At 49.3% G+C, this 26,733-nt stretch overlaps 3 protein-coding genes across 27 annotated transcripts; 2 read left to right on the forward strand and 1 right to left on the reverse strand.

The window, feature by feature from the left end:
- Nucleotides 1-2,209: 2,209 nt before the first annotated feature.
- Nucleotides 2,210-4,216, forward strand: CUNH6orf47 (chromosome unknown C6orf47 homolog). Of its 2 annotated transcripts, none has more exons than XM_070024166.1 (2): nt 2,210-2,648; nt 2,815-4,216. In XM_070024166.1, exon 2 carries the CDS (start codon nt 3,002-3,004, stop codon nt 3,881-3,883), a length of 882 nt encoding a protein of 293 aa, XP_069880267.1. In that variant the 5' UTR covers nt 2,210-2,648; nt 2,815-3,001; the 3' UTR covers nt 3,884-4,216. The 2 variants fall into 2 exon arrangements, with proteins under 2 accessions (XP_069880267.1, XP_069880268.1); XM_070024167.1 differs by having other exon boundaries at nt 2,924-4,216.
- Nucleotides 4,217-5,161: 945 nt separating this feature from the next.
- Nucleotides 5,162-12,009, reverse strand: Apom (apolipoprotein M). 2 transcript variants are annotated; one of them, XM_070024169.1, is made up of 6 exons: nt 11,926-12,009; nt 7,011-7,165; nt 6,713-6,786; nt 6,520-6,618; nt 6,237-6,335; nt 5,162-5,303 (listed from the first exon to the last, which is right to left on the reverse strand). In XM_070024169.1, the coding sequence occupies exons 2-6, from the start codon at nt 7,061-7,063 to the stop codon at nt 5,278-5,280; spliced, it is 351 nt and encodes a 116-aa protein (XP_069880270.1). In that variant the 5' UTR covers nt 7,064-7,165; nt 11,926-12,009; the 3' UTR covers nt 5,162-5,277. The 2 variants fall into 2 exon arrangements, with proteins under 2 accessions (XP_069880270.1, XP_069880269.1); XM_070024168.1 differs by lacking the exon at nt 11,926-12,009 and adding an exon at nt 7,921-8,125.
- Nucleotides 12,010-12,094: 85 nt separating this feature from the next.
- Nucleotides 12,095-26,271, forward strand: Bag6 (BAG cochaperone 6). 23 transcript variants are annotated; one of them, XM_070024142.1, is made up of 26 exons: nt 12,095-12,183; nt 12,804-12,924; nt 14,359-14,476; nt 14,585-14,781; nt 15,021-15,074; nt 15,237-15,311; nt 16,028-16,266; nt 16,954-17,083; nt 17,557-17,754; nt 18,163-18,415; nt 19,237-19,314; nt 19,427-19,534; nt 19,661-19,773; nt 19,862-19,949; nt 20,128-20,411; nt 21,210-21,504; nt 21,848-22,017; nt 22,206-22,259; nt 23,716-23,818; nt 23,902-24,026; nt 24,182-24,328; nt 24,426-24,485; nt 24,595-24,738; nt 24,817-24,924; nt 25,703-25,849; nt 26,096-26,271. In XM_070024142.1, exons 2-26 carry the CDS (start codon nt 12,817-12,819, stop codon nt 26,189-26,191), a joined length of 3,492 nt encoding a protein of 1,163 aa, XP_069880243.1. In that variant the 5' UTR covers nt 12,095-12,183; nt 12,804-12,816; the 3' UTR covers nt 26,192-26,271. The 23 variants fall into 23 exon arrangements, with proteins under 23 accessions (XP_069880243.1, XP_069880248.1, XP_069880247.1 ...); XM_070024147.1 differs by having other exon boundaries at nt 24,838-24,924; XM_070024146.1 differs by having other exon boundaries at nt 19,865-19,949.
- Nucleotides 26,272-26,733: the final 462 nt, after the last annotated feature.

Here is a 26,733-nt window from a genome sequence, read left to right on the forward strand (position 1 = left end):
ATTCAGCAGAAAAAGTTAAGCCAGAGTTTGTGACCTGGCTGGGTGCCAGTGGCTTGCACTTATAATCCTGGCTACTCAGGAGACTGAGATCTGATCATCACAGTTTGAAGCCACCCCAAGCAGAGAAGTCCCCGGAGACTCTTATCTCCAATTAACTACTCAAAAAACAGGATGTGTCTCAAAGTGGTAGGGCACTAGCCTTGAGCAAGAGTTCAGGGATGGCTCCCAGGCCATGAGTTCAAGCCCTACTACCAGCAGAAAAAAAACAGGGCCACATACAAGCTCCATCAGAGTCAAAAGAGGGAACCTGTCTAAGTAATGTAAGGTCACCTCCCTGCCAGGTCTCATCTATTAGGAAACCTCACCTATTCTTTGAAACCTCTGAACTTGCCCAGCTCTATGCAAGTTTCACCTCCCCCCAAAAGGGTCCCTGACCAGACCAGCCAGTTGAGTCACTGATGTCCCAAACATAAGTTCATATACTAAATGTTAAGAATACAAATAAGACATTCCCAACCCTTAGTACACAGCTGGAGGAGGAAACAGCCATGTGCAACTGTATTAGGGATAGAGGAAGCGAAGGAAGGGCCTTCCCCCAGGAAGTGGAGTTTTTTTTGTTTTTGTTTTGTTTTTTTGTGCTGGTACTGGGGCTTGAACTCCTGGCCTGGGCACTTGTTCCTGAACTTTTGTGCTCAAAGCTAGAGCTCTAAGCTATTGAGCCACATCTCTACTTCCAGCTTTTTTTTTTTTTTTTTTTTTTTTTTTTGTATTTTAGTGGAGATAGTCTCGTGGAAGGCTGGGAAGGTGGCTCAGTGGTAGAGAGTGCTTTCTTCACATGCATGAGGCTCTGGGTTTGATTCCTCAGCACCACATAAGCAGAAAAAGCTGGAAGTGGCACTGTGGCTCAAGTGGTAGAGCCTTGAGCTGAAGAGTTGAGAGACAGTGCGCAGGCCCAGAGTGCAGGCCCCCCAACCAAAAAAAAAAAAAAAAGTCTTTTGCCTGGGCTGGTTTTGAACCACCATCTTCAGATCTCAGCCTCCTGAGTAGCTAGGATTGCAGGTGTAAGCCAAGGGCACCTGGCTGGAAGTAGTCTTGCTGAATGGAATCAAGATAGGAGGTTTAAGATTATCCACCTTATAGACAGGCACCTGTGGTTCGTGCTGTAATTCTAGCTACTCAGGATCTAAGGATCAAAGCTTGAAACCAGACTGAGCAGGAAAATCTGAGACACTTATCTCTAACTACCAGAAAGCCGGAAGTGGAGTTGTGGCTCAAGTAGTAAAGCACTAGCCTAGAGCAAAAAATCTCAGGCATAGCACCCAGGTCCCAAGTCTAAGCCCCAATACCAGCACACACACAAGATTCTGGGCACCAGTGGCTCACACCTGCAATCCTAGCTATGCAGGAGACTGAGATCTGAGGATAACAGTTCAAAGCCAGAAATTAGCCCCCAGAAAAGAAAGTGGTGCTGTGGTTCAAAGTGGTAGAGCTCTAGCCATGAGTGAAAAAGCTGAAGGATAGCACATAGGCCCTGAATGCAAGCCCCAAGACCAACAGAAGGAAAAAGAAAAGCGGGGGGGGGGGGGGGGTGTTTAACCACCTTGTATTCTGTCAGCTGTGACCAGAACTCTGGCCTCCAAATAAAAATTTATATCAAAGGGATGGGACACAAGGCGTTGTGAATTCTAGGCAAGCACTCTACCACTGACCCAAATCATTGCTAAGTCAGTTTATTGCACTAGCTATAAGCTCCTGAGGGCAGGAAGCACATCCTATTAGTCTTTTTCTTTCCCACACTTTGCTGCCTGGCGCTCCCACTCCCTTGGCAGTGCTCCACGAGGTGGTAGGCTTATGAAGAGCTCACAGATCCCTGCATGGAGGGGTGGAGAAGAGTTGTTCAGAGTGGCAAGGGTTTCCAGATCATTTTCCTTTCTATAACATCCTTTCAAGAAGTCGTGGGCAAAAACAGGAGTGGTGGAGGAGGTGCAGAAGAGCCCTGGGGCAGGGGGCGGGAGAATTCAGAGCAGAACGGAAGGCTGGAGGGAACAGAAGGTGGGAGGTGAAAGGGAAGGACTGGGTTGGCCTTCAGATGCAGGTTCTGGTAGACGCCGCTCCGGCGCCCGCAGTACCGCGTTAGAAGAACGCAGGGACACGGGGGGAGGTCGATCCGCAGGGTCCGCCCTGCAAGCTGCGGGCTCCGCCCCCGTCGGTTCCTCCCGTCCCGGTGCAGCTGCTTCCGGGCTTCGCGAGGCTGCGGCCCCGACGCTGGGCCCAGGAGCGGCCCCCGCGCTCCGCGCTCGGATGCCCGGCTCCCCAGGTAGGCCCGCGCCCGGGGAGCCTAGGACCTCTGAGGACATCTCGGTCCTGACCTTGCAAAGGCCAGTATCAGCTGCGCCCTCGGGGGACCGGTCATTTTGTAGGACTCAAAGCCTCCTAAGTCAAGGGACCCACGCTTCTGGCTGGAGTTTGCTGGACACTTCCATCCCACCTCCCGACGGAGACTTCCTATTTCGTGAACTCTCCTGGGGCAGCAGTTTAAGACTTCTCAGAGACCAGAGGACCGAAGGACCCTTGGCCACCTTCCTTCTTTCCTTTTCTGATGGAGAATCGCCTTCCCTGTTTCTGGGGCACCTTGGGGCGTGGTCTTGGTGAGTGAAACTTGGGGTGCTGCCTGCTGGGAAGGAAATCTGGACACAGAATAATAGGGGTGACCTAGTCTTGTCAGATTCTGAGTCTCTTGAAAATCTTGTGAGGGGGGTGGTGAGGTGAATGAATTTGTACATGCCTTTTCTTCTTTGCTCCCAAACTGAAAAGGAGACAGACCACTTGCCACACTGGAGGCTGCCTAAGGGAAGTGGGGAGCCCCTTCTGAATTCAAATAGGAAGACATCACTAAGCAGATACCTGTTCTGAATCCGAACAGATTCTGGCTTCTGAGAAGACCCTCAGTCTAACCAGTGCCAGGAAGCACTCCCAGATTTGGGGGAGGCTTGTTACAGCCATGTTCCTCCAACGACTTGGTGGCTGGCTACCTCGCCCTTGGGGCCGGCGGAAACCAAGGAAGCCGGACCTGCCTGCCCCAGAACCCAGATGGGTGGACAGCTCCCCAGAGAATTCGGGGAGTGATTGGGACAGTGCCCCAGAAACTATGGGAGATGTGGGACCTCCCAAGACAAAGGAGTTGGGGCCACTAAGGAGCTCCAGGGCTGCTTCAAAACGAAGCACTGAGCCCCAACTTGAGCAACTAGGAAACAAAAGAATGGAGTCCCTCAAGTCAGACAAGACTATCTGGAGCAATCAAGAGTCTGGGAGACTAGAGACTGGAGGAGCCATTCCAAAACTGGGATGGGATGCTGTGGATTCAGACGGCTCCAGGAGACCTGAGTTGTCCAATGAAGGGGGATCAGGTTCCCCTGGGCCAGAAGTACAAGTGGAGAAACCTAGTCGGCGTCAGAAACTGATGGGCTGGCTGCGCGGAGAACCAGGGGCTTCCCCACGGTACCTGGGGGACCTGGAGGAATGTCTGCAGATCTCCACCAACCTGACCCTACACCTGCTGGAGCTGCTGGCCTCAGCCCTGTTGGCCCTGTGTTCTCGGCCACTGCGGGTAGCCTTGGATGCACTGGGCCTTCGAGGACCAGTAGGCCTTTGGTTACATGGGCTGCTAACCTTCCTGGCTGCCCTGCATGGGCTCCATGCTGTGCTGAGCCTACTTACAGCCCACCCCCTACACTTTGCCTGCCTCTTCGGCCTCCTGCAGGCTCTGGTGCTGGCTGTCAGCCTCCGAGAGCTCAATGGGGATGAGGAGGTCACTGATTGGGAGGGCAAGGAGTTGGGAAGGGAAACGGAGGAGCAGAAGGGAGGCTCAGGAAATGGGCTGTAAGTGTGGGGTGAGGTGGGGGCAAAGGGCGAAGATGGCGTGGCCTTTGGAAGAGTAGAGAGACTCGGATTGTAAGCACAGGGACCTCAGGGATGGGGCAGAAGCCTTATAATATGAGGGCACGGCCCCCCCTTCATACCGTGAGACATAACTGTTTAGGGTATCCTTTTATGGACATTGGGGCATTGCCCTCAGATTCACCAGCTCGCTACTTTTTGCTTTTACATATCGCCCACCTATGGTTTTTATTTCCACCTCCAGTTTTTTGTTTTTTCCACATCCACTTTTTAACAGTCAGAAGTAAATAAATAAATAACGTGATGGTGGAGAATAAAAGCCAAAGGGTTATTTTTACCTTTCCAAACTCTCCAGAGGTAAAAGAGACCAGAGATGGGGCAGAGATCTCTGCACTGAGAGGGTGAATGGGAGTCATAAAATGTCTCTGGATCCTGGGCCCAGGACCATCTAGGAAGTGGGGCTGCTAGGTGGGTGGGTTAAGGATTTTGGAAGGGGCTGGGCACTGGTGGTTCATGCTCATTCTAGCTACTCACGAGGCTGAAGTCAAAAGTTTGGGTTTCAAGCCAGCCCAGGCAGGAAAGTCCCTGAGACTGTTATTTCTAGTTAACCACCAGAATGCCAGAATGGAGCTCTAACTCAATTAGTAAGAGCACAATTTCTTGAGTGAAAAAGCCAAGAACACACTTACAGGCACACACCCACACACAAAACTTCTGAAAGGGGTCAAAGGTGACAGAGAGCTAGCATGGAGGATCTGGTACTAATAGGGCCACAGGGAGTGGGGATGGAGTAAGTAACAGGCCAGAGGGCCAGCTCAGCTGGCATTTCAGACAAGCAGCATGGGGTGAGGATAATGCTAGTTGTCCCCATTCAGAGGCTAGTGGTTTGCTCATTCAGCAATAACTGTGTCACACTAACTCCTAAATATACCACTACAATGTGAGAATACTGTTATTCCGTGTCCTTCTTGATGCTGTCCAGTTGTGGGGATAGGTTGGGACAATGCTGAATGGGGAGCTAAGAGACAAAACCATAATAAGCTGAGCACTGGTGGCTTACACCTGTAATCCTAGTGATTCAGGAAGCTGAAGATAGAAGTTTTCAATGCCATTCCAGGCAGAAAAGTCTGTGAGATTCTACTTCCATTTAGCTAGCAAAATGCTGGACTGGAGGCATGACTTAAGTAGTAGAGCTTCAGCTATGAGAGAGCACAAGGCCCTGAGTTCAAGCATGTTAAAAAAGCACAGGAAAAAACAAACAAGATGAGGACTAAAAGTCATCTTTATTTTTCTTGAAAAGGAGTTGATAAGACTCCAGCTTCTCCTGCTAGCAACTCAACTCCCATCATATCTGTCTGGGAGCACAGATGAAGTTATAGATCAGCTACTGGACAGTTTGCAGGTCTCTGAGAAAAGAAGGGGATAGAAAGGATGGAAGCAAGGTTGGTGGTAATGGAGTGAGAAGAATGTACTCTTTCATTTCTCAATGTCATAGAAAGGCTCTTGGATGCCTTTTCCCATCCATATCTGACCCCCTGCTTCCTTTTATCCATTACAGACTCAAAGTTTATCTTAGGTCAGGTGCTGGTGGCTCATGCCTGAAATCCTAGCCACTCAGGAGACTGAGATCTGAGGATCATGATTCAAAAAAATCAGCCCAGGCAAGAAAGTTGTGAGACTTTTTTTTTTTTTTGGTTGGTCATGGAGCTTGAACTCAGGGCCTGGGCACTACTTCCATTTTCCCCCCGGCTGGCTTTACACTGTGATCCTCAGATCTCACCTCCTGAGTAGCTAGAATTACAGGTGTGAGCCACTGGCACCCAGTCTGTGAGACTCTTATCTCCAAGTACCACCAAAAAAAACAGAAGTGGCGCTGTGGCTCCAGTGGTAGAGCCCTCACCTTGAGCTGAAGAGCTCAGGGACAGCACCCAGGCCCAGAGTTCAAGCCCCACGACTGACCAAAAAAAAAAAAAAAAAGAAATGACACTGTGGTTCAAGTGGTAGAGTGCTAGGATTGAGAACGAAGACACTCAGAGACAAAGAGACTCAGGGACAGGGCCTGAGTTCAAGCCTCCCAGCCAACAAAACTAAATAAATAAAATTTATTAAAAACAACACTCAAAAAACCCCTCACTATCTTTTGAGTAGCCCAGAGTCCCTCAGGAAACTGCACAGATTTTAGCCACATCCTTTGGTGCCAGTATACCTGTGAGAAGTGGACTTGTCAACACGGCCACTGCCTTTGGCCATGCCCTCTGGTCACATGAGTCTCCTTCATCTAGCACCCTCAGAAAACCTGGTGATTCCCAGGTTGTACCTGGGAGATTCTAACCTCTCACCTTGATTCCTGGGAGTCACTAAGAAGGCTTTGAAATCCAAGCAGGAGGTCAGGGACTGAAATTCCTCTACACAATTCTCTGGAGGGTGTGGCAAGCGATCTGAAAGAGCAAGGTGCAGCCAGGCCAGTCAAGCTCCTGTTTCTCAGCACCCTTTATCCCATAAAGGGAACTTTATGGAAGCACCCATCCCATTCTGGATGCCTGTAGCATCCTCCCTTAGGCTCCAAGTCAGGAGACCTCTTGTTTTCTTCCTCTGATACTTCATGCTTATACTCCTACTCACTGTACAGGAGAAAGCGCTGATAACCCTGATCCGTTTCTTTCAGTATGATTCCACCTGGGCATGTGCTGGAGAAGAGTTCAGTCTTCATGTCAGGGCGGCCTGACAGGAGAAATGGGAGTAAGCATGAGTACAGATATGCAAAACCAAATTTAGGGATTAGGACTGGAGAGAGTGAGGAAGAATGCCAACCAACCTTCAGTTCTGAGATCTGTGCTCCTCTCAGTCAAATGGTAGATCCATTGCCTGGGTACACAGTGCCCATTTTTCCTGCAGATTGTGGTGGCAAGGATGAAAAACTGATTGTCACTTCATCCACATGGTACCAGCCTCTGTGCCATCCTGTTCCTCCAGAACAGCTACCAGAGGGCAACTCTAGAGCTATTAAATTCAGTAAACCAAAAGTAGATATAATGGTCAAGAGCCCAGATCTTGGTGAGGGCTTACACTTTGGGTTGAGAGTGTACCCATCAGTGCTTCTATCCACCACTTACGTGCGGATGCCAGCACGAAGCTGAAGCTGCATTGGGACAGTGCTGGCAGACATGTTGAAGACGATATTGTCCACTGAGTCAAAAGTTGACAACTCTTCCTTGGTGGGAGCTGCTCCTGCGATAAAGTACCACTGGCCCAGGTGAGGATCTGGGAACTGAAGAGACAGAAGAGCAAAAGATGGTGGGTTACCACTGATTCAATACAGGATCTATCCAAGCTCTTCACCGAGCAGCACTTGGGGTGGAGGTGTTCGCTGCCTTCTTTCTTTCCAACTTCCTTCTGCTGAATCTATGACAGTAAGTAATTAAAGGACTTCTCTTTGTCAATATGGGTAACCCTTTACTCCCTAATCCTGCCAAGTCTCCACATTGATGGCTACAGCCCTGATACTTTTCTTGCTTTCAAAACACTCACCCTTTTCCTTCTTTCACTTCCCAGTTGTTGTTGTGTGTGTGCACGTGCGCACACACACACACACACACACACACACACACACACACACACACGCGCGCGCGCGCGCGCGCCCTGGGACTTGAACTCAGGGCCTGACACTGCCCCTACTTTTTTTGCGTAATGTTAGCACTCTGTCATTTGAGTTACAGCTTCCCTTCCAGCTTTTTGGTCATTAATTGCAGATAAAGATTCTCATGGAGCCCATGTAATTGTAGCCCCTCTGTACAGTATGTTCTCAAATAAAATAAAATACAATTTAAAAAAAAAAAAAAAAAAAAAAAGATTCTCATGGACTTTCTACCTAGGCTGTCTTTGAATCACAATCTTCAGATCTCAGCTTCCTGAGTAGCTAGGATTACAGGCACGAGATACCTGTCTTTCTTTTAGTTTGCTCATCATAGGTACCCACCCAAGACCCTCAACTTTCATGGTAGACTTCCCCCACTCAGTTCATACCTTGTTTTCATCCACTCTCAGCGTTGTCAATTGATTGTGCTCGGGGCACTGATAGATGGAGTTAAAGAGAATGCCATAAAGGTACAACACAGCTGCCCAAATTTGGTGGAACATCTTTAGGCAGGAGGGAGCTGGTGCTGTGTGGGTGACTGGTGCCTTTTAAAGGACTCCTCTCTTTTCAGAGGCCTACTGCTCAGTCCAGTGTGCTTTTGGCCCCCTTGCCTCGACCTTTGACCCTTTCACCTGCTAATAAGTAACTTCAACCTTGTTTTCCCACCCACGCTTGGATTACCTACGTTATTGAGACATTGGCATGACAAGAGTCTTAGAAATTATGAGAGCTGAGTAGATGCCTGTGGTTTTTCAACCCATATCTGAGCTGGAGTTCTTCTGGGTTACATAGCATTGAAGAGAGATGACTGGATTGGGCCTTTCATTCATTCACTTAAGAAACTGTTTTGATTCCCTAATGTTTGTCAGGAACTAGCTAATCTCTGGGGAAATAAAACTGAGTAATCACAGTCCCTGTCCTTGAAGAAGTCAGTATAGGTAAAGCCAGCTGTACAAACAAATCATGCAATACAACCTGATCAGTGGCTTCTTTTTTTTTTTTTTTTTTTGGGTCCGTCGTGGGGCCTGAACTCTGGGCCTGGGCGCTGTCCTTCAGCTCTTCAGCTCAAGGCTAGTGCTCTATCACTTGAGCCACAGCGCCACTTCCAGCTTTTTTTCTTTTTGCTTATGTAGTGCTAGGGAATCGACCACAGGGCCTCATGCATGCAAGGCAAGCGCTCTACCACTGAGCCACCTTCCCAGCCCCTGATCAGTGTTTTAAAACAGGTACAAACCAGTTACCGGGGCATTGTGGGTTTCTCTCTGAAGTTTATGATTGAGGGACCAGTAGGTATACACCCTAGAAAAGCTCAATGACACATAAGTGAATTTATCCATTCAATGTTTATTATGAGAAAGAGGCTACACAATCTAGTGGTTAAAAGGATAGACATGGGTATCAGGAAGAAGGGTTCAGACCCTAATTCTACTTTAGACTTGGGACTCTTGAGGTGCTAGGCTAACATGTCATGCTAGGCTAACACTGCCACTGATCCACACTCTCAACCCCTTTGGGACAATTGTATTCATCTGTGTCTTATTTTGTCATCTGCAAAATGGGTACACCAGCAGAGTATTAAATGAAACAATGCTTGTAAAGTTCTTAGCAAAGACCTACTTATGGTTGTCTAAAAGTAAATAATCATTGTAATTAATAGTACTGGTTGCAAAGCACTTATTATAGTTTCTGCTAATAAATTTTTAAATGATGGTAGTAAGAATTAAGAGAAGCTGGGAGGGGCTGGGAAGGTGGCTCAGTGATAGAGCACTTGCCTTGAGCTGAAGAGCTGAGGGACAGCACCCAAGCCTCACGACAGGACCAAAAAAAAGAAAAAAGAAAAGAAGAAGTGGGGAGCCAGTGGCTCACATCTGTAATTCTAACTACTCAGAAGGCTGAGATCTGAGGACTGTGGTATGAAGCCAGTCTAGACAGGAAAGTTGGTGAGACTTTTTTTTTTTTGGTCATGGAGCTTGAATTCTAGGCTTGGGCGCTGTCCCTGCACTCTTCAGCTCAAGGTGAGCTTGAGGATTGTGGTTTGAAGCCAGTCTAGACAGGAAGGTTGGTGAGACTTTTTTTTTTTGGTCAGTCATGGGGCTTGAACTCTAGGCTTGGGCGCTGTCCCTGCGCTCTCCAGCTCAAGGTGAGTGCTCTACCGCTTGAGCCACAGCGCCACTTCTGGTTTTCTAGTGGTTTATTGGAGTTAAGAGTCTCATGGACTTTCCTGCCCGGGCTGGCTTTGAACTGTGATCCTCAGATCTCAGCCTCCTGAGCAGCTGGGATTATAGGCATGAGCCACGGACGCCTGGCTTGTTGGTGAGACTCTTATCCCCAGTTAACTAACACCAGAAAGCAGTACAGCTGTGGCTCAAGTGGAAGAGCTGCAAACGTTCAAGGAACACTGGTCCTGAGTTCAAGCTGCAGTACTGGCACACACACATATACACAAATCACTAAGAGGCAGACACTGGATAGGGCCAAGTGGCTGGAGCAATAAATGCAATGAAAGATGGGACTTAAATTTATGGACTCTTCCATAAAAACATTGCTCATGCCAGGTGCCAGTGGCTCACACCTGTAATCCTAGCTACTCAGGAAGCTGAGATCTGAGGATCGAGATTCAAACCCAGCCCAGGCAGGAAAGTCCGTGAGACTCTCATCTCCAATAAACCACCAGAAAACTGGAAGTGGCACTGTGGCTCAAGTGGTAGAGTGCTTACCTTGAGCTTAAGAGCTGAGTGACAGCGCATAGGCCAAGTTCAAGCCCCACAACTGACCAAAAAAAAAAAAAAAGGCTAGATGATAGTTTTTTTTTTTCGGGGGGGGGGGTGTCTGGTCATGGGCCTGAGCTCTGGACCTGGGCGCTGTCCCTCAGCTATGCAGCTCAAGGCTAGCGCTCTACCACTTGAACCACAGCGCCACTTCTGGCTTTTCTTTTTGCTTATGTGGTGCTGAGGAATCGAACCCAGGGCCTCATGCATGCAAGGCAAGCGCTCGACCACTGAGCCACTTTCCCAGCCCTAGATGATAGGTTTGAGTTGATTTTTTTTTTTGTGGTGCAATGTGGACCCAGTGTGCACCCTAAGCATGTACCCTGCCACAGAGCTACAACCATTATGGGGCTGGGGCGCTGGTGGCTCACGCCAGTAATCCTATCATGCCTGTAGTTCTAGCTACTCAGGAGGCTAAGATCTGAGGATCGCAGTTCGAAGCTAGCCCCGGCAGTAAAGTCCATGAGACTTATCTCCAATAGCCTACACAGAAAAAGCCGGAAGTGGGGCTGGGAAGGTGGCTCAGTGGTAAGAGTGCCTGCCTTGCATGCATGAGGCCCTGGGTTCGATTCCCCAGCACCACATAAAAAGCCGGAAGCGGTGCTGTGGCTCAAGTGGTAGAGTGCTAGCCTTGAGCTGAAGAGCTGAAGGACAGTGCCCAGGCCCAGAGCTCAGGCCCCACGACCGGACCCAAAGGAAAAAAAAAAAGAAAAGAAAAAGCCGAAAGTGATGCTGTGGCTCAAGAGCCCTAGTCCTGAACACAGACTGAGGGACAGCGCACAAGCCCTGAGTCCAAGCCCCAGGACTGGCAAAACAAACAGAAAACCTAAAACGCAACAAAAACTTATAGACCTAAAACCTTAAGTCTGATAGGTCAGGACTTGAATTCTTAGGTTCATCGAACTATACTTACGTTATAGAGTGGATGTTAATGCATCTCAGATTGTGAAGGCTTTTTAAAAATACGCTAATTGGCATACACTATGTGTTCAGTAAACAATAACTTTATACTGGATATAAACTAAGATAGGGAAGAAGAGCAGAATGTCGGTAGTCGCGATCCCCCCCCCCGCGCCCCGCGCTCCCCAATCTGCAGAAGACTTTTGGCGGCTCCTCCTTTTACTTCCAAGTCCTGAAAGGCAGTGGCATGCTTAGTTTTCCTAAAACATGATGTGTACCCTCGACCGAGCTCCGCCAAAGAGCAAGATGACGCCCAGCGCCTGCAAAACGCCCTCCCCGAGCTCGGGTCCAACGACTCCAGCGCACACAATACAGCAGCTCGCGAGCCACCCCCCAACTGCCCGCGGGAAAAGGCCACTTCCGGAGGCTCAGACCCTAGGGCGCAGTGTAAGGACCAGTTTTAGGTGGCTAGCACTGTGCCGCCTTCAATCCACCGCCTGCCAAAAGTTTAACCCTGGGGGACATCATAATTTTCCAGACTCTAGGGCCCAATACAATTGTTCGTAGTCTTTCCCGAGGCAAAAATAGTCCCAATTCTTTGTCAGGCATTTACATAGACACCTCAACCTCCGGTCGCTCCCTTTACGCGTGCGTACTAAGGAAGCACAAACACAAAGGGGGGAGGGAGGGAGGTGCTTAATGTTACGCGTGCGTAGTGAGACTCACGCAGGCGCAGAACGGTCCCCCGGGAGACGGCGGCGGTGACGGCTCTTCGGGGTGCTCGGCTCTCTCCCATCCAGGCCGACCCCGGCCCGTCTGGCCCCTAGGAACTCCGTATTTGGGGCCGCAGACTTTCTCATCGTGCCCCACATAAGTAAATACAGAAGACCTGGGGAAGCCGGAAGTACCGCCTTGAGAGCCCCAATACTAACGGGGAAACGGAAGTGGCCTTCGGTGGCAAGTTAGGGGAGACCGGAAGTGACGGTACGGCGGGGAAGTCGGGGGCGGAGCCGCAGGGTGGTGGTGGTGTTCGGTGTGTGTTTGTGTGTGTGTGTGTGTGAGTTTGGCCGGCCGCGTGTGGGGTGAGCCGTTCTGCTGGAACATCTACGGAAGGCGGAAGTGGGGCCCGCCAACCAGCGGTTCCTGGCCCCCAGTGAGTGCGGTCCTTGGTCCGTAGTGATTTAGGCGGGTTCGATGGGCGTGGCGCGCGTGCGCGAAGCTTCTCTCTGCGCCAATTCTGGCGCGACCCTCGCTCTCGCGTTGTCCGGGGAGAGCTCTCCGGCCCTTGCCCTCGTAACTGGTGATGACACTCCTCTCGCTTCCTTTCCTGATTCCCGGCCCAGCTGGCCCTCCCTTGTTGTGATTGGCATTGTGGAGCCCCTCCCATTTCCCGTCCTTTAGCTCCCTATGTCGTCGGTCTCCTGCCCTTTGTGTTTCTCTCCCGGTGCCCCGGAATCAGACGAGGGATGAGGGCGGGTGTGAGTGTGTTTGCTTTTGCAGCAGGAACTTTTTAGGTATTGGGGCGGAGATTCAGGCTGGGGAGGCTTCCGGGTATATAACATCTACGAGCTACAGCGGATCTGACTCCCTTCGGTCTTCCTTAGAGAGCTGTGGGTCATGGAGCCCAGTGATAGTACCAGTACCGCTATGGAGGAGCCTGACAGCCTGGAGGTGCTGGTGAAGACCTTGGACTCTCAGACCCGGACCTTTATTGTAGGGGCCCAGGTGAGACCCCAGCATTTTTGGGAGACATCCATTAGCTCTTCCTTTTTCTTCCTTAGAGAAGACCTTAGTTTTCTTGTCCTTAAATGTTCTTTTTATTGATTCATTTGTTCATATTCTAGACAGAACATCATCTGATGCTTTGTGTTGAGTGAAAAGGTATGGTTAATGTTGAATGAGGCAGATTTTGTTCTGCCTTTACCTTGCTAAAGCTCAGTGTAGAGGGAAATAGAAAGAAAGGAAGAATTCATGCTCTTATTATGGGTTGACCACAGTCTAGAGGCAAAGGCACAGCTCTAGCCTTTTGAAGGAGAGGAAATATCGCATAAATACCTCAAAGAATCATTTCTTATAAGCCAATTGATCACAGGTATATGATGTGTTTATAAGGGACAAGAAATCATAATGTAAGTAGAAGCCTAACAGACTGTTGAATAGAGTGAATAATGTCTGGAATAATTTGAATCTCTTGAACTTAGTGCAACATGGACATAGTTATTTATGGCTTTATACCTATATTTTTTGTAGACAAATTTTGAATAGTTTGTAGTGTTCTAAAATATGCAGGATCATACAGGCTCTTGTGATTAGTTTCATGTAAATATTCTGGTATGTCTCGAGTCATTTGTTTAGTAAGAAAGTATCCCCTTCTCTTTCCCTAGTTCTAAGTTATATTCTTCCCCTTTCCCCAGCACTTTATTCTCTTCTTTCCTTTTTCATTGGTTTTCCTTAGCTTAAATTCCCATTCCAGGGGCTGGGAAGGTAGCTCAGTGGTAGAGCGCTAGCCTTGTATGCCTGAGGCCCTGGGTTCGATTCCTCAGCACCACATAAGCAAAAAGAAAAAAGCCAGAAGTGGCACTGTGGCTCAAGTGGTAGAGCACTAGCCTTGAACTGAAGAGCTGAGGGACAGCGCCCAGGCCCAGAGTTCAGACCCCACGACCAGACCCCCCCACCCCAAAAAAATTCCCATTCCATCTTTTCTTTGCTATTACTTTAATCTTTGAGATTAGAGGGAATGACCTGATATTATTTTGTGTTTAGGAAGGCGTTATTGGTATCTCTAGACATAGTCCTTGGGAGACCAGAAGAGAGAAGGAATGTTAGTTGGCTCCCTCCAGCCTTTTTTTGGTTGGTTAATTGGAAATAAAGAGTCTCATGGACTTTACTGCTTGAGTTGGTTTCAAACCACAATCCTCAGATCTCAGCCTCCTGAGTAGGTAGGATTACAAGTGTGAGCTACCAGCATTTGGCTAGTTTCATTAAGTTTGTTGTTTGAATTCGGACAGGACTGTCACAGTTAATGGCTTTTTACAGTAATTAAATTCCCTAGTAAATAGTTGGATAGTGATTCTGTAATGGTTTTTACCCCAGCTTCCACAAGTGAGGTGTCCCTTTTTCCTCCATTCTCTGATTACTATGTGTCACTTGTCCTTGTAGATGAATGTAAAAGAGTTTAAGGAGCATATTGCTGCCTCTGTCAGCATCCCATCTGAGAAACAACGTCTCATCTACCAGGGACGAGTTTTGCAAGATGATAAGAAGCTCCAGGAATACAGTAAGAGGGTGGGGAGGCAGTTCAGAGGCTGAGGCTATTGTTGCAGAGACATGAGTGAAGGCTCTGAGTTTACCTATTTTGGTGTATTACCTTTCTTTCCCCCTGCAGATGTTGGGGGAAAGGTTATTCACCTGGTGGAAAGAGCTCCTCCTCAGACTCAGCTCCCTTCTGGAGCATCTTCTGGAACAGGATCTACTTCAGCCACCCATGGTGGTGGACCCCTGCCTGGTACTCGGGGCCCTGGGGCCTCTGTTCATGACCGGAATGCCAACAGCTATGTCATGGTTGGAACCTTCAATCTTCCTGTAAGCCTGGGTCCCATATGTGTGAAATTTGTGGGAAAGGGCAGGATAGGTTTGCTTGTGGTAGCATTAGGGGGCTCGTAAGATAGATATCTGTATTTAGACTGGATTTGCAGAGTCCTTTAGTCTGATATTGGCCTACCTTTTAAGAAAAAGAGTTGGGATTTCAGAGACTGAGTTGGAATTATGGAGGCCTTAGTATCTGGCTTCTCCCAGAACAACTTCCCTTACCCTTTCCCCAGAGTGACGGCTCTGCTGTGGATGTTCACATCAACATGGAACAGGCCCCGATTCAGGTATCGAGGGGCCTGGGAGGGTCAGGGAAGGGGATCTGGGAGAAGGAGGCCATCAGATGGGGGAGGACCTGGCTGAGGAGATGCCTGGGATCTGGTTTAGTAGGTGGTAAAACTCATGGCTTTTATCTCAAACCCACGCTGATCATCCATCTCATATTGTAGAGTGAGCCCCGGGTTCGGCTGGTGATGGCTCAACACATGATAAGGGATATACAGACCTTACTATCCCGGATGGAGGTAAGTGAGCAAATCTAGATGGGATTTTTCTTTTGCTCCTCTTTACTCGTGGCCTGGGTTTTGGGGGCACATTTTTGTTTTTCTAATCTGGTCTCTGTTTTACAGTTCTCTTAAGCAGAAAATGTATCTTTGTGAGGCTGTTTTGTCCTTGCCAGCACTTGTGATGCCTGGTATCTGGGATTTTGTTTCAAACTTGTCAGATAACTTCATAGAATCTCTCCAATGAAAGAAGCACCCACAATTTTTTGTTTCTTTTGAGACAGAGTCTCACTATGTAGCTCAGGTTCGCCTTAAACTTATAATCCTCCTGTGTCAGCCTCCTGAGTGTAGAGATTACAGATGTGTACCATCATGTTAGGCACATTCAACAAATTTTTATTTCTCTACTATCATGCTCAGTATCAGTGTGTCCTCATTTTGTCTTCATTTTACTGGTTTGTGTTGCAACGTATGGCCTTTCCTTGTGGTTGAGGTTAGGAATTCACAGTCCTTACTCGTTGTAACTGATTCATTTACAGATATTACAAACATTTATTGTGTATCTAATATTGACAGTCATAATACTGTTGCTGGGGAATCAAATACACGAATATTGAGTCCTGCCTTTGAGGAATCCAGTTAGAATACCATCTTCACTCTTGACTCCTGTAGTCTGAGTAATTCATGGCAGCAGTCTTATTCTGTCTTTGTTCTCCTGACTCTTTTCTCACATTTAGTGTCGAGGGGGATCCCAAGCACAACCCAGTCAGCTACCTCCTCAGACGCCAACCATGGCCCCCGAGCTAGTATCTCTGAGCTCGCAGACATCAGAATCAGTTGAAAGTGAAGCACCTCCACGGGAGCCCATGGAGGCAGAAGAAACAGAGGAGCGTGCCCCAGCCCAGAGCCCAGAACTCACCCCTTCTGGCCCTGCCCCAGTGGGCCCAACACCTGCCCCAGAGACTAATGCACCCAAGTAAGATAAAAAGGGAATCTTTGGGGATTTGGGGGTTCCTGAGTGCAACATGAAGACCAGGGGAGGGATGGTGGGAGGAGGGGAAGCATTGCTCAGGGTCCGTTGTAGAGTTGGTACTGTGAGGCCAGGTGGGCCTGTTGGTGTAGGTAAATGAAGTTAGGACTGGCAGCTGAACAGAGCATTGCTCTTTCCAGGACAAAGAGATCCAAGTTGTGTCTCCTGAGCCTGATCAAAATTCTTTCCCATTTCTTTTCTTTTCTTTTTTTTTTTTTTTTTTTGGGTCCAGTTGTGGGGCCAGAACTCTGGGCCTGGGCGCTATCCCTCAGCTCTTCAGCTCAAGGCTAGTGTTCTACCACTTGAGCCACAGCGCCACTTCCGGCTTTTTTCTTTTTGCTTATGTGGTGCTGAGGAATCGAACCCAGGGCCTCATGCATGCAAGGCAAGCGCTCTACCACTGAGCCACCTTCCCAGCCCTCTTTCCCATTTCTTTGTGTTGTCAGCATGGGATTGTAGGGGGAAGGTGGGAGCAGTTGTTTTTTATTTTCCCACGTGTGAGAGGAAAAACCAAGCTCTACTAATCGAAAAGGTTGAGTTATATAATCCAGGAGGGTAGATAGGGCACCTGTGGACTATGAGGTGGGCGCTCTGAGGGCAGCCTTGGCTCATTGCCCTTGGCGTTGTCCACAGTCATCCTTCGCCTGCGGAATATGTTGAGGTGCTCCAGGAGCTGCAGCGACTGGAGAGCCGCCTTCAGCCCTTCCTGCAGCGCTACTACGAGGTTCTGGGTGCTGCTGCCACCACAGATTACAACAACAATGTGAGCCTCTCAAGACTCTCATCACTTCTCCTTTCTTTCCTTTATATCCCCTTCCCTCCAGTACTCAGAACAGGGTGAGATGCAGATAATCATTTACTCCCTTAGTATCAGAACAAAATCCCTCTAGATAGGCATGTGATCTTTCCTCCCATACCGAGCAGATGATAAGTCTTGGCCATACCCAGTGTCTTTGTCCTTGAATTGTGTAGGAAATTTGAAACGTAAAGAAGATTAGTAGATGATGACTCAACTATCCCTTGTTCTGTTCATTTCAGTACAAAATTCTTTATGTGTATTAAGTAGAATTTACCTGCTAAGCTTTGGTTCGTGCAGAAATCCCAAGGATATATTGAAACCTTATAGAACATGGCATTATTACTGCTGTTAGTAAGGTAGAGTTCAGTTTAACATTTTCAGTAAGGTGAATTCCAGCTTAATATTTCCTGCTTTTCTGTGTTTGATCTGGGGCACAGCATGAAGGCCGTGAAGAAGACCAGAGGTTGATCAACCTGGTGGGGGAGAGTCTGCGGCTGCTGGGGAACACATTTGTGGCACTGTCTGACCTGCGCTGCAATTTGGCCTGTGCACCCCCACGGCACCTGCATGTGGTTCGGCCCATGTCTCACTACACCACCCCAATGGTGCTCCAGCAGGCAGCCATTCCCATTCAGGTGGGCTGGGGGAAACTGAGCCAGGGGAGAATGGAGTGGGGTATGGTGGATTGATCAGAGTGGCTGCTGGACTTGGAAAAGATCAAAGAGGGAGAAGACTTTTTGTTTTTTGTTTTTTTTGGTCCGGTTGTGGGGCCTGAACTCTGGACCTGAGCACTGTCCCTCAGCTCTTCAGCTCAAGGCTAGTACTCTACCACTTGAGCCACAGCGCCACTTCCGGCTTTTTTCTTTTTGCTTATGTGGTGCTGAGGAATTGAACCCAGGGCCTCAGGCATGCAAGGCAAGCGCTCTACCACTGAGCCAACTTCCCAGCCCGGAGAAGACTTTTGAGACATGTGATAAGGATGTAGGGTACTCTGAATTAGGACGTTTTGTTTTTCTCATTTCTACCTGCCTGCCTTTTTCCAGATCAATGTGGGGACCACTGTGACCATGACAGGGAATGGAACTCGACCCCCTCCAGCTCCCAGTGTGGAGGTGCCTACCCCTGGTTCTGGCCAGGCATCATCTCTGGCTCCGACTTCTACCACTGTTGAGTCCTCTACTGAGGGGGCATCCCCCCCAGGGCCAGCTCCTCCACCAGCCACCAGCCACCCCAGGGTCATCCGGATTTCCCACCAGAGCGTGGAACCTGTGGTCATGATGCATATGAATATTCAAGGTGAGTTTGGTCAGTGACTGGAAGAAAAGAGCATCATACTAGTGTTGGAGTTGGGGCTGGAGTTGGTGCTGAGACATGAAGGAGTAAGGGAGGGGCAAAGAGAAGGCCAGTGCTAGTGGTTGGCCTGGGGGAGGAGAGAGGAGAGGAGCAAAAGGGGATTTGCTCTTAGTTTTGTTTTCTTTCTTTTCTCTTTTCTTTCTTTCTTTTTTTTGTTGGTCATGGGGCTTGAACCCTGGGCTTGGATGCTGTCCCTCGGATCTTTAGCTCAAGGCTAGTGGTCTACCACTTGAGCCACAGTGCCACTGGCCTTTTCTGTTTATGTGGTGCTGAGGAATTGAACCCAGGGCCTCATGCACCTGAGGCAAGTACTCTACCACTGAGCCACCTTTCCAGCCTTGGAGTTTTGTGTGTGTGTGTGTTTTTTGTTGTTGTTGTTGTTTTTGGTTGGTTGTGGGGCTTCAACTCTGGGCTTGGGCGCTATCCCTGCGCTCTTCAGCTCAAGACAAGCTCTCTACCGCTTGAGCCACAGGGGCAATTCCGGTTTTCTAGTGGTTTATTGGATATAAGAGAGTCTCAGGGAGTTTGGTGCAGGCTGACTTTGAGCCGAGATCCTCAGATCTGAGCCTGCTGATCATCTAGGATTCTAGGTGTGAGCCACCGGCGCCTGGCTAAACCCTGGAGTTTTGTTTTCATGAAGCAAGCACCTTGTAGATGGAAGGAAAGGCAGGCTTTCTGATCAAGGGAGTGAGAGAGAGCTTGAAGGATGTCTGATCTCAGGAGGATATGATCTCAGGGCTGTTCTCTCTTGTCTTCCTGCCCAGATGCTGGCACACAGCCTGGTGGTGTCCCGAGTGCTCCCACTGGCCCTCTAGGACCCTCCGGTCATGGCCAAACCCTTGGTAAGAATGAGGGCACTAAAGCAGGTCAAGCTCCGGGTTAGAGAAAGGGGTAGGGCTGAGTGGGTGGATTGAAGGGGTCCAGGTTCAAGGTTACATCAGACCCGCCCCCCAGGCTCCACCCTCATCCAGCTGCCCTCCCTGTCCCCTGAGTTCATGCACGCCGTCGCCCACCAGATCACTCACCAGGCCATGGTGGCAGCTGTTGCCTCCGCTGCCACAGGTAATGACCTGAAAGGAGGGGAGACCTGGGGGTGGGACATAGTCCATGGTGGTGGGTATTGTTGACTAGCAAGTAAGGGCCTATCCCTCAGCCCTTTTGGGCTCTCTCATCTTCTACCATTCACAGGCCAGCAGGTCCCAGGCTTCCCAACGGCTCCCACCCGGGTAGTGATTGCCCGGCCCACCCCTCCACAGGCTCGACCTTCCCATCCCGGAGGGCCCCCAGGCTCTGGAGCTATGGTGAGCAAGAATGGCGGGGAGTTCAGTGAGGAGCAGTTCTGGATAGGTCATGGAAAAGAGCAGGACTGAAATCCTCTGTCTCCCCTAGCAGGGCTCTGGGGTTGGTACGAATACTTCCTTGGCCCAGATGGTGAGCGGCCTTGTGGGGCAGCTTCTTATGCAGCCTGTCCTTGTGGGTGAGTTGTCATCCTTCCCCATCTCAAGTCTGAAGGTTCCTTCCTAGCCTGTTCACTGGTACTTCTCCATTCCTTTCATAATTTCTTCGTTTTTGCTCTTCTGCTAGAAATACCAGCATGAGGCTACTACAGTGTCTGGGTTTTCTTCAGGTTTGACCTTTCTTTTGATTCTTGACAGCTCAGGGGACTCCAGGAATGGCTCCATCTCCTGCCCCTGCCACAGCTTCAGCTAGTGCTGGTACCACCAACACAGCTACCACAGCTGGCCCTGCTCCTGGGGGGCCTGCTCAGCCTCCACCACCTCAGCCCTCCACAGCTGATCTTCAGTTCTCTCAGCTCTTGGGGAACCTGCTGGGGCCTACAGGGCCTGGGGCTGGTGGGCCTGGCGTGGCTTCTCCCACCATCACTGTGGCAATGCCTGGAGTCCCTGCCTTTCTCCAGGGCATGACCGATTTCTTGCAGGTGAGTGGCTGGCTTACCCTTCACTTAACCTTTGTTTCTTCATCCAGCCTAGACTGGCACTTTATTGGCAATTTCTAACCACTGGATTACAGCTCCTAATGAAATACCAAGGCAAGAGACGTAGTAGTTCAGTGATTCTGAATCCTCTGGGATATGAAGAAGTTTAGTAGCTTTCTGATCTAACCCATTTAGAGAATCACTCTTGTTTAATAGCTATCCACAAGTGTTTCAGGTTTTTTTTTTGTTTGTTTGTTTTTGTTTTTTGTCGGTTGTGGGCCTGAACCCTGGGCCTGGGCACCGTCCCTCAGCTCTAGCTCAAGGCTAACGCTCTACCACTTGAGCCACAGTGCCACTTGCGGCTTTTTCTGTTTATGTGGTGCTGAGGAATCAAACCCAGGGCCTCATGCATGCAAGGCAAGCATTCTACCACTGAGCCACCTTCCCAGCCCCAAGTGTTTCAGTTTTGTAGCTTTTTTTTTTTTTTTTGCTTCTGTGGTACTGGGGAATTGAACCCAGGGCCTCAGGCATGCAAGTCAAGCACTCTACCACTGAGCCACCTCCTCAGCCCCATGCTTTTTTTTTTTTTCCACAGGATCTTACTGTATAGCTTTGGATGGCCTCAAACTCAAAATCCTGCCTCAGTTTGACAAGTAATAAGAGTCTTGTTTTTACAGAGTAAAGACCAGAATATAACTCTGTGGCCCTTTTCTTGGGCCCTTGTTTGTCCCCTCTTGATGCCATTTTATGTCTTTGTCCTGATTCTCACCTTGTTTTCTTTATTCTTTCTCTGTTTGCCAGGCAACACAGACTGCCCCTCCGCCCCCTCCTCCTCCTCCTCCACCCCCTCCCCCAGCCCCAGAGCAGCAGACCACACCCCCACCAGGGTCCCCTTCTGGTGGTACAGGGAGTCCTGGAAGTCTAGGCCCTGAGAGCCTGCCACCAGAGTTTTTTACCTCGGTGGTGCAAGGTGTGCTGAGTTCCCTTCTGGGCTCCTTGGGGGCTCGGGCTGGCAGCAGTGAAAGTATTGCTGCCTTCATCCAACGCCTCAGTGGATCCAGTAACATCTTTGAGCCAGGGGCTGATGGTGCCCTCGGTAAGCAAAAATTGGGTGTTTTGTCTTCTCCAGGAAGGGGCAGCTAGGGAATATAGATAGCTTCTCTCTCCTTCCCTCCATCCCTCCTTCCTCCCTTCCTCCTTCCCTCCCTTCCTTTTTTTTCCTCTCTCCTTAGCTCTCCCTCCCTCTCTCTTTCTTTCTCTTTTTTTTCTTTCTGTTTGTAAAGGTGATATACAAGGGTTACAGTTACATAAATACATTTTTTTTTAACAGTGTTACCCCTAGATAGCCTTTCTTTATTAGCAACATGGAATGAGGCTGATGGGCTGGTGGCAGGTGAGCAACCAGCTGGTAAAGGCTTAATTTCTGCCCCTGTCTGCAGGATTCTTTGGGGCCTTGCTCTCTCTTCTGTGCCAGAATTTCTCCATGGTGGATGTGGTGATGCTTCTCCATGGGCATTTCCAGCCACTACAGCGGCTCCAGCCCCAATTGCGATCCTTTTTCCACCAGCACTACCTAGGTGGCCAGGAGCCCACACCTAGTAACATTCGGGTAAATGAAGCCTGGGATCCCAAGAGCTCTTACCCTGTGGAGCCTTTTGTTCCTTATTCCCAGTACTACTTTTCTGTCAGCTAACGCTACAGCTGTACCACCTCAGCCCTGGACTTGTTAGTGGGGAGGCGGTGGGGGAGTCTCTTGAGAACAGAGGCCTGAGCCTAAGCTGTGATGTTCCTCCATAGATGGCAACCCACACACTGATCACCGGGCTGGAAGAATATGTGCGGGAGAGTTTTGTGAGTAAGCTTTCTCTATTCTTCTCCTGTCCTGGGTTTGGGTAGAGAAGTTAATGTTCTCTGCTGCCTCCTCTTCCACTTCCGTGTGTGCGTGTGTGTGTGTGTATGTGTGTGTGTGCGCGCGCACGTGCGCACACGCACGTGTGCATACTAGTACTTGCCCGTGCCTCCTCTTCCACTTCCGTGTGTGTGTGTGTGTGTGCGCGCGCGCACACACGCACGTGTGCATACTAGTACTTGCCCGTGTTTGGGTAGAGAAGTTAATGTTCTCTGCTGCCTCCTCTTCCACTTCTGTGTGTGTGTGTGTGTGTATGTATGTATGTACGCGTGCATACGTACTAGTACTTGCCTGTGTGTGTGTGTGTGTGCGCGCGCACACACGCATGCATACATACTAGTTCTTGCCCCTGCCTTTTAGACTTTTTCCTCTCAAGGCTAGAGTTCTACCACTTGGCATACCTCCAGTTCTGACCTTTTGGTGGTTAATTGGAGACGAGTCTTTTTTTTGGCCAGTCCTGGGGCTTGAACTCAGGGCCTAGGCACCATCCCTTAGCTTCTTTTGCTCAAGGCTGGCACTTTACTACTTGAGTCACAGCACTACTTCTGGCTCTTTGTTTATGTGGTGCTGAGGAATCAAAGCCAGGGCCTTATGCATGCTAGGAAAGCACTCTACCACTAAGCCACATTCTCAGCCCAGAGATTAGAGTCTTATGGAAGCCAGGCAATGGTAGCTCACACCTATAATCCTAGCTACTCAGGAGGCTGAGATCTGAGGATCTCAGTTTAAAGCCAGCTTGGGCAGGAAAGTCTTTGAGACTCTTATCTCCAGTTAACCACCAGAAAACTTGGAAGTGGCACTCTGGCTCAAAGTGGGAGATGGCTAACCTTGAGTAAAAATGGCTCAGGGACAGCAAAGGGAGGGGTGAGGTTGGGAATGTGGCTTAGTGGTAGAGTGCTTGCCTTGCATGCATGAGGCCCTGGCTTTGATTCCTCAGCACCACATAAACAGAAAAAGGTGGAAGTGGCACTGTGGCTCAAGTGGTAGAGCGCTAGCCTTGAGCTGAAATGCTGAAGGACAGCACCCAGGATTGGTTCAGGCCCCACAACCAACAAAAAAAAGTCTGATGGGGCTTTCTTGCCTGGGCTGGCTTTAAACCATGATCCTCAGATCTCAGCTAGGAATTCAGGTTGTGAGACACCAGTGCCCTGCTGCTATCTCTCCCCCTTCCCCCCCCCCCCCTTTGTGCCAGTCCTGGGTACTGTCCCTGAGCTGCCTTAGCTCCACTTCTGTCTTTGTTGGAAGTTTAGTGGAGGTAAGAGTCCCACAGACTTTCCTGCCCAGGCTGGCTTTGAACCACAATCCTCAGATCTCAGCCTCCTGAGTAGCTAGGATTATAGACATGAGCCACCAGTGCCCAGTTCTTACGTGGTTCTTACTGTATGCTTTGTCTTTCAGTCTTTGGTGCAGGTTCAGCCAGGTGTGGACATTATCCGGACAAATCTAGAATTTCTCCAGGAGCAATTTAATAGCATTGCTGCTCATGTGCTACATTGCACAGGTTAGGGGCTGACCAGGCCAGGGTGAGTGGGGATATGTTGGTATGCAAGGCATCAATGTTCCCTTCTTATATCTGGATTACAGACAATGGATTTGGAGCCCGGTTGTTGGAGTTGTGTAACCAGGGTCTGTTTGAATGCTTGGCCCTGAACCTGCACTGCTTGGGGGGACAGCAGATGGAGCTTGCTGCTGTCATTAATGGCCGAATTGTAAGCACCACTCAACTCCAGGTCCCTATCCTTTCCTTCTGTGTCCTACATAGTTTCCAGTTTTCTTCTCCCAACTGCCACCCATTACCCTGGGTCTGATAAATTGTGAAAGGTGGTTGAGGTTTTATGTTTCACATCTCCTTCCTGACCCTTAGCGTCGTATGTCTCGTGGCGTGAATCCATCTTTGGTGAGCTGGCTGACCACTATGATGGGCCTGAGACTGCAGGTAGTCTTGGAGCACATGCCTGTGGGCCCTGATGCTATTCTCAGATATGTGCGCAGGATTGGTGACCCACCTCAGGTAAGAGACCTGGTGAGTTCTGGGGTCAGAGACTTAAGACCTTGGACAGAGATCTGAGTGGGCTTTGTTTTGTTCTTTTTCTGACCCATTCTCACAGCCACTTTCGGAAGAGCCAATGGAAGTTCAGGGAGCAGAAAGAACGTCCCCTGAACCTCAGGTACCAGGAAGAGGTTGAGGGACCAGATATGGAATTTGGAGGGCTGGGGGAAGAAGGGCTGGAGGCTAAGAATTCTGAAGTCTGGATCTTCCTGCCATCTGACTCCCAGCGGGAGAATGCTTCCCCAGCCCCTGGAACAACAGCAGAGGAGGCCATGTCCCGAGGCCCACCCCCTGCTCCTGAGGGTGGCTCCCGCGATGAACAAGATGGGGCTTCAACTGAGACTGAACCTTGGGCGGCTGCAGTCCCACCAGTAAGTGGCATAAGATGAACCATTGGGTTGAGGCAGCTGTAAGTTGTGGGAATTACTTTCTGGTCTTTTCCTTAACAGGAATGGGTCCCTATTATCCAGCAGGACATTCAGAGTCAGCGGAAGGTGAAACCCCAGCCACCCCTGAGTGATGCCTACCTCAGCGGTATGCCTGCCAAGAGACGCAAGGTTGGTTTCTCACTTCCTTGAGAAGCCCTTTCTAGTTCCCTTGTTACGCTTAGAATCAAACTAGAGTGGAAGGAGCACTTTCTAGTTCACTCTTTTCATTTAATGAGGAAACCTTTTGGGGCTTGAAGTTGGTGCCTAACCACCAGAACTTTGTCCAGATATTGCTAGCAGTCAGTCCCTTATTCCCTAAGTGACTTAAGCCTATTTCCTTTCATGGTAGGCTTCTTCCTATGGATAAATTAGCTCCATATCCTGTATGAGTGATCCATGTCCTCTTGCTTCAGATTCAGCACATCCAAACATCTCTGGGTTTTGTGAGACAGGAAGGCATTTTTACTGTCAAAGTCACATGTGGGAGGTGGCGATGGGGAGGATTATGATTTAAGACCATCATAGGCAAGAGGTTTGAGTGTCCCCATCTCAACCAGTAAGAGTTGGGAATGATGGTGTACACTTGTCATCCTAGATATACTGAAAGTATAAATAGGATTGTTGTCCAGGCTGGCCTGGGCAAAGAGTGAAAAAAAAACCTATTCAAAAATAACTAAAGCAAAAAGGGCCAAGGGTGTGGTTTGAGTAGTAGAGGGTCTGATCAGCAAGCACAAGACCCCAAGTTCAAACCCTAGCATTGCCAAAAAGTGAAAACCCATGTGTGGGCTGTTTCCCTTATCTCCATTAGTGTAGACACTCAGCGGTTGACTCATGGAGAGGATGAACTGGGTGGTGGCACTGGATCTGACATCGATCCTCTTTTCCCTCCCAATCCCCTATCCCCCAGACGATGCAGGGTGAGGGCCCCCAGCTGCTTCTCTCAGAGGCTGTGAGCCGGGCAGCTAAGGCAGCCGGAGCTAGGCCCCTGACGAGCCCTGAGAGCCTGAGCCGGGACCTGGAGGCACCAGAGGTTCAGGAGAGCTACAGGCAGCAGGTGCCCCCCACCTTTTAGCAGAATAGGGATGGTCTAGTGGGAGGGGTTGGGCCAGGGTCCCTTTTCTCTGCATCCTTTCAGAGAACACTTTTCCCTTATGGCATCTGGGAAGGCTCAGTTGGTGCTATTTTGGGCTGTTGACGGTATGGCTGGTGGGGGAAGTATTAGTTCCTGAGGGATGGTTTTGTGTGCTTGCTGGGATTATGGGGTTTGGCTAGACCTTCAACCTGCTTATTCTTTTTCTAGCTCCGGTCTGATATACAAAAACGACTGCAGGAAGACCCCAACTACACCCCCCAGCGCTTCCCTAATACCCATCGGGCCTTTGCTGATGATCCCTAGCTCTTTGCTCAATGGCCCTTATTCACCAGGGGACCATTTCCCCTCACAGTATTTAAGAAATAAAGTCGGATTTTCCTGGCTCTTGTCTCCACATGGTCTTGTCTGGAACTTGCTTTGCTCAAGTACCAGTCAGCTTGTACTACCTCTAAGCAATCATGTTCAGATGGTCATGTTCAGCATATAAGCTTGTAAACTGTTCAGTTTCAATTATTTTATAAAAACCTTCGAGGACTGAGCACTGAGGCATATGTCTGTAACCTGTTACTAGGGAAGTACAGACCAAGATAATTACTGTTTTAAAATCAATCTCAGGAGAAAAGCATCTCAATTAGCAAAGCTGGACATGATGGAGAACCTCTAATTCCAGTTACACTGGCCTTAGAATCAAGGTTCAGGCCCTATCTGAAAAATAAAGCAAAATGGTTGAGTGTAGCTCAAGTGCTGGTGCCTAGTAAATACAAGGGATTTTCAAACACCAGTACTGCCCTTTCCTCCCAAACAAAACACAAAACCTTCCATATACCAAGATAGGAAACATTTCT

This window comes from Dipodomys merriami, unplaced genomic scaffold, assembly GCF_024711535.1.
Source record: "Dipodomys merriami isolate MVZ:Mamm:240054 unplaced genomic scaffold, mDipMer1.0.p SCAF_16, whole genome shotgun sequence".
In the NCBI taxonomy this organism is placed as follows: domain Eukaryota; kingdom Metazoa; phylum Chordata; class Mammalia; order Rodentia; family Heteromyidae; genus Dipodomys; species Dipodomys merriami.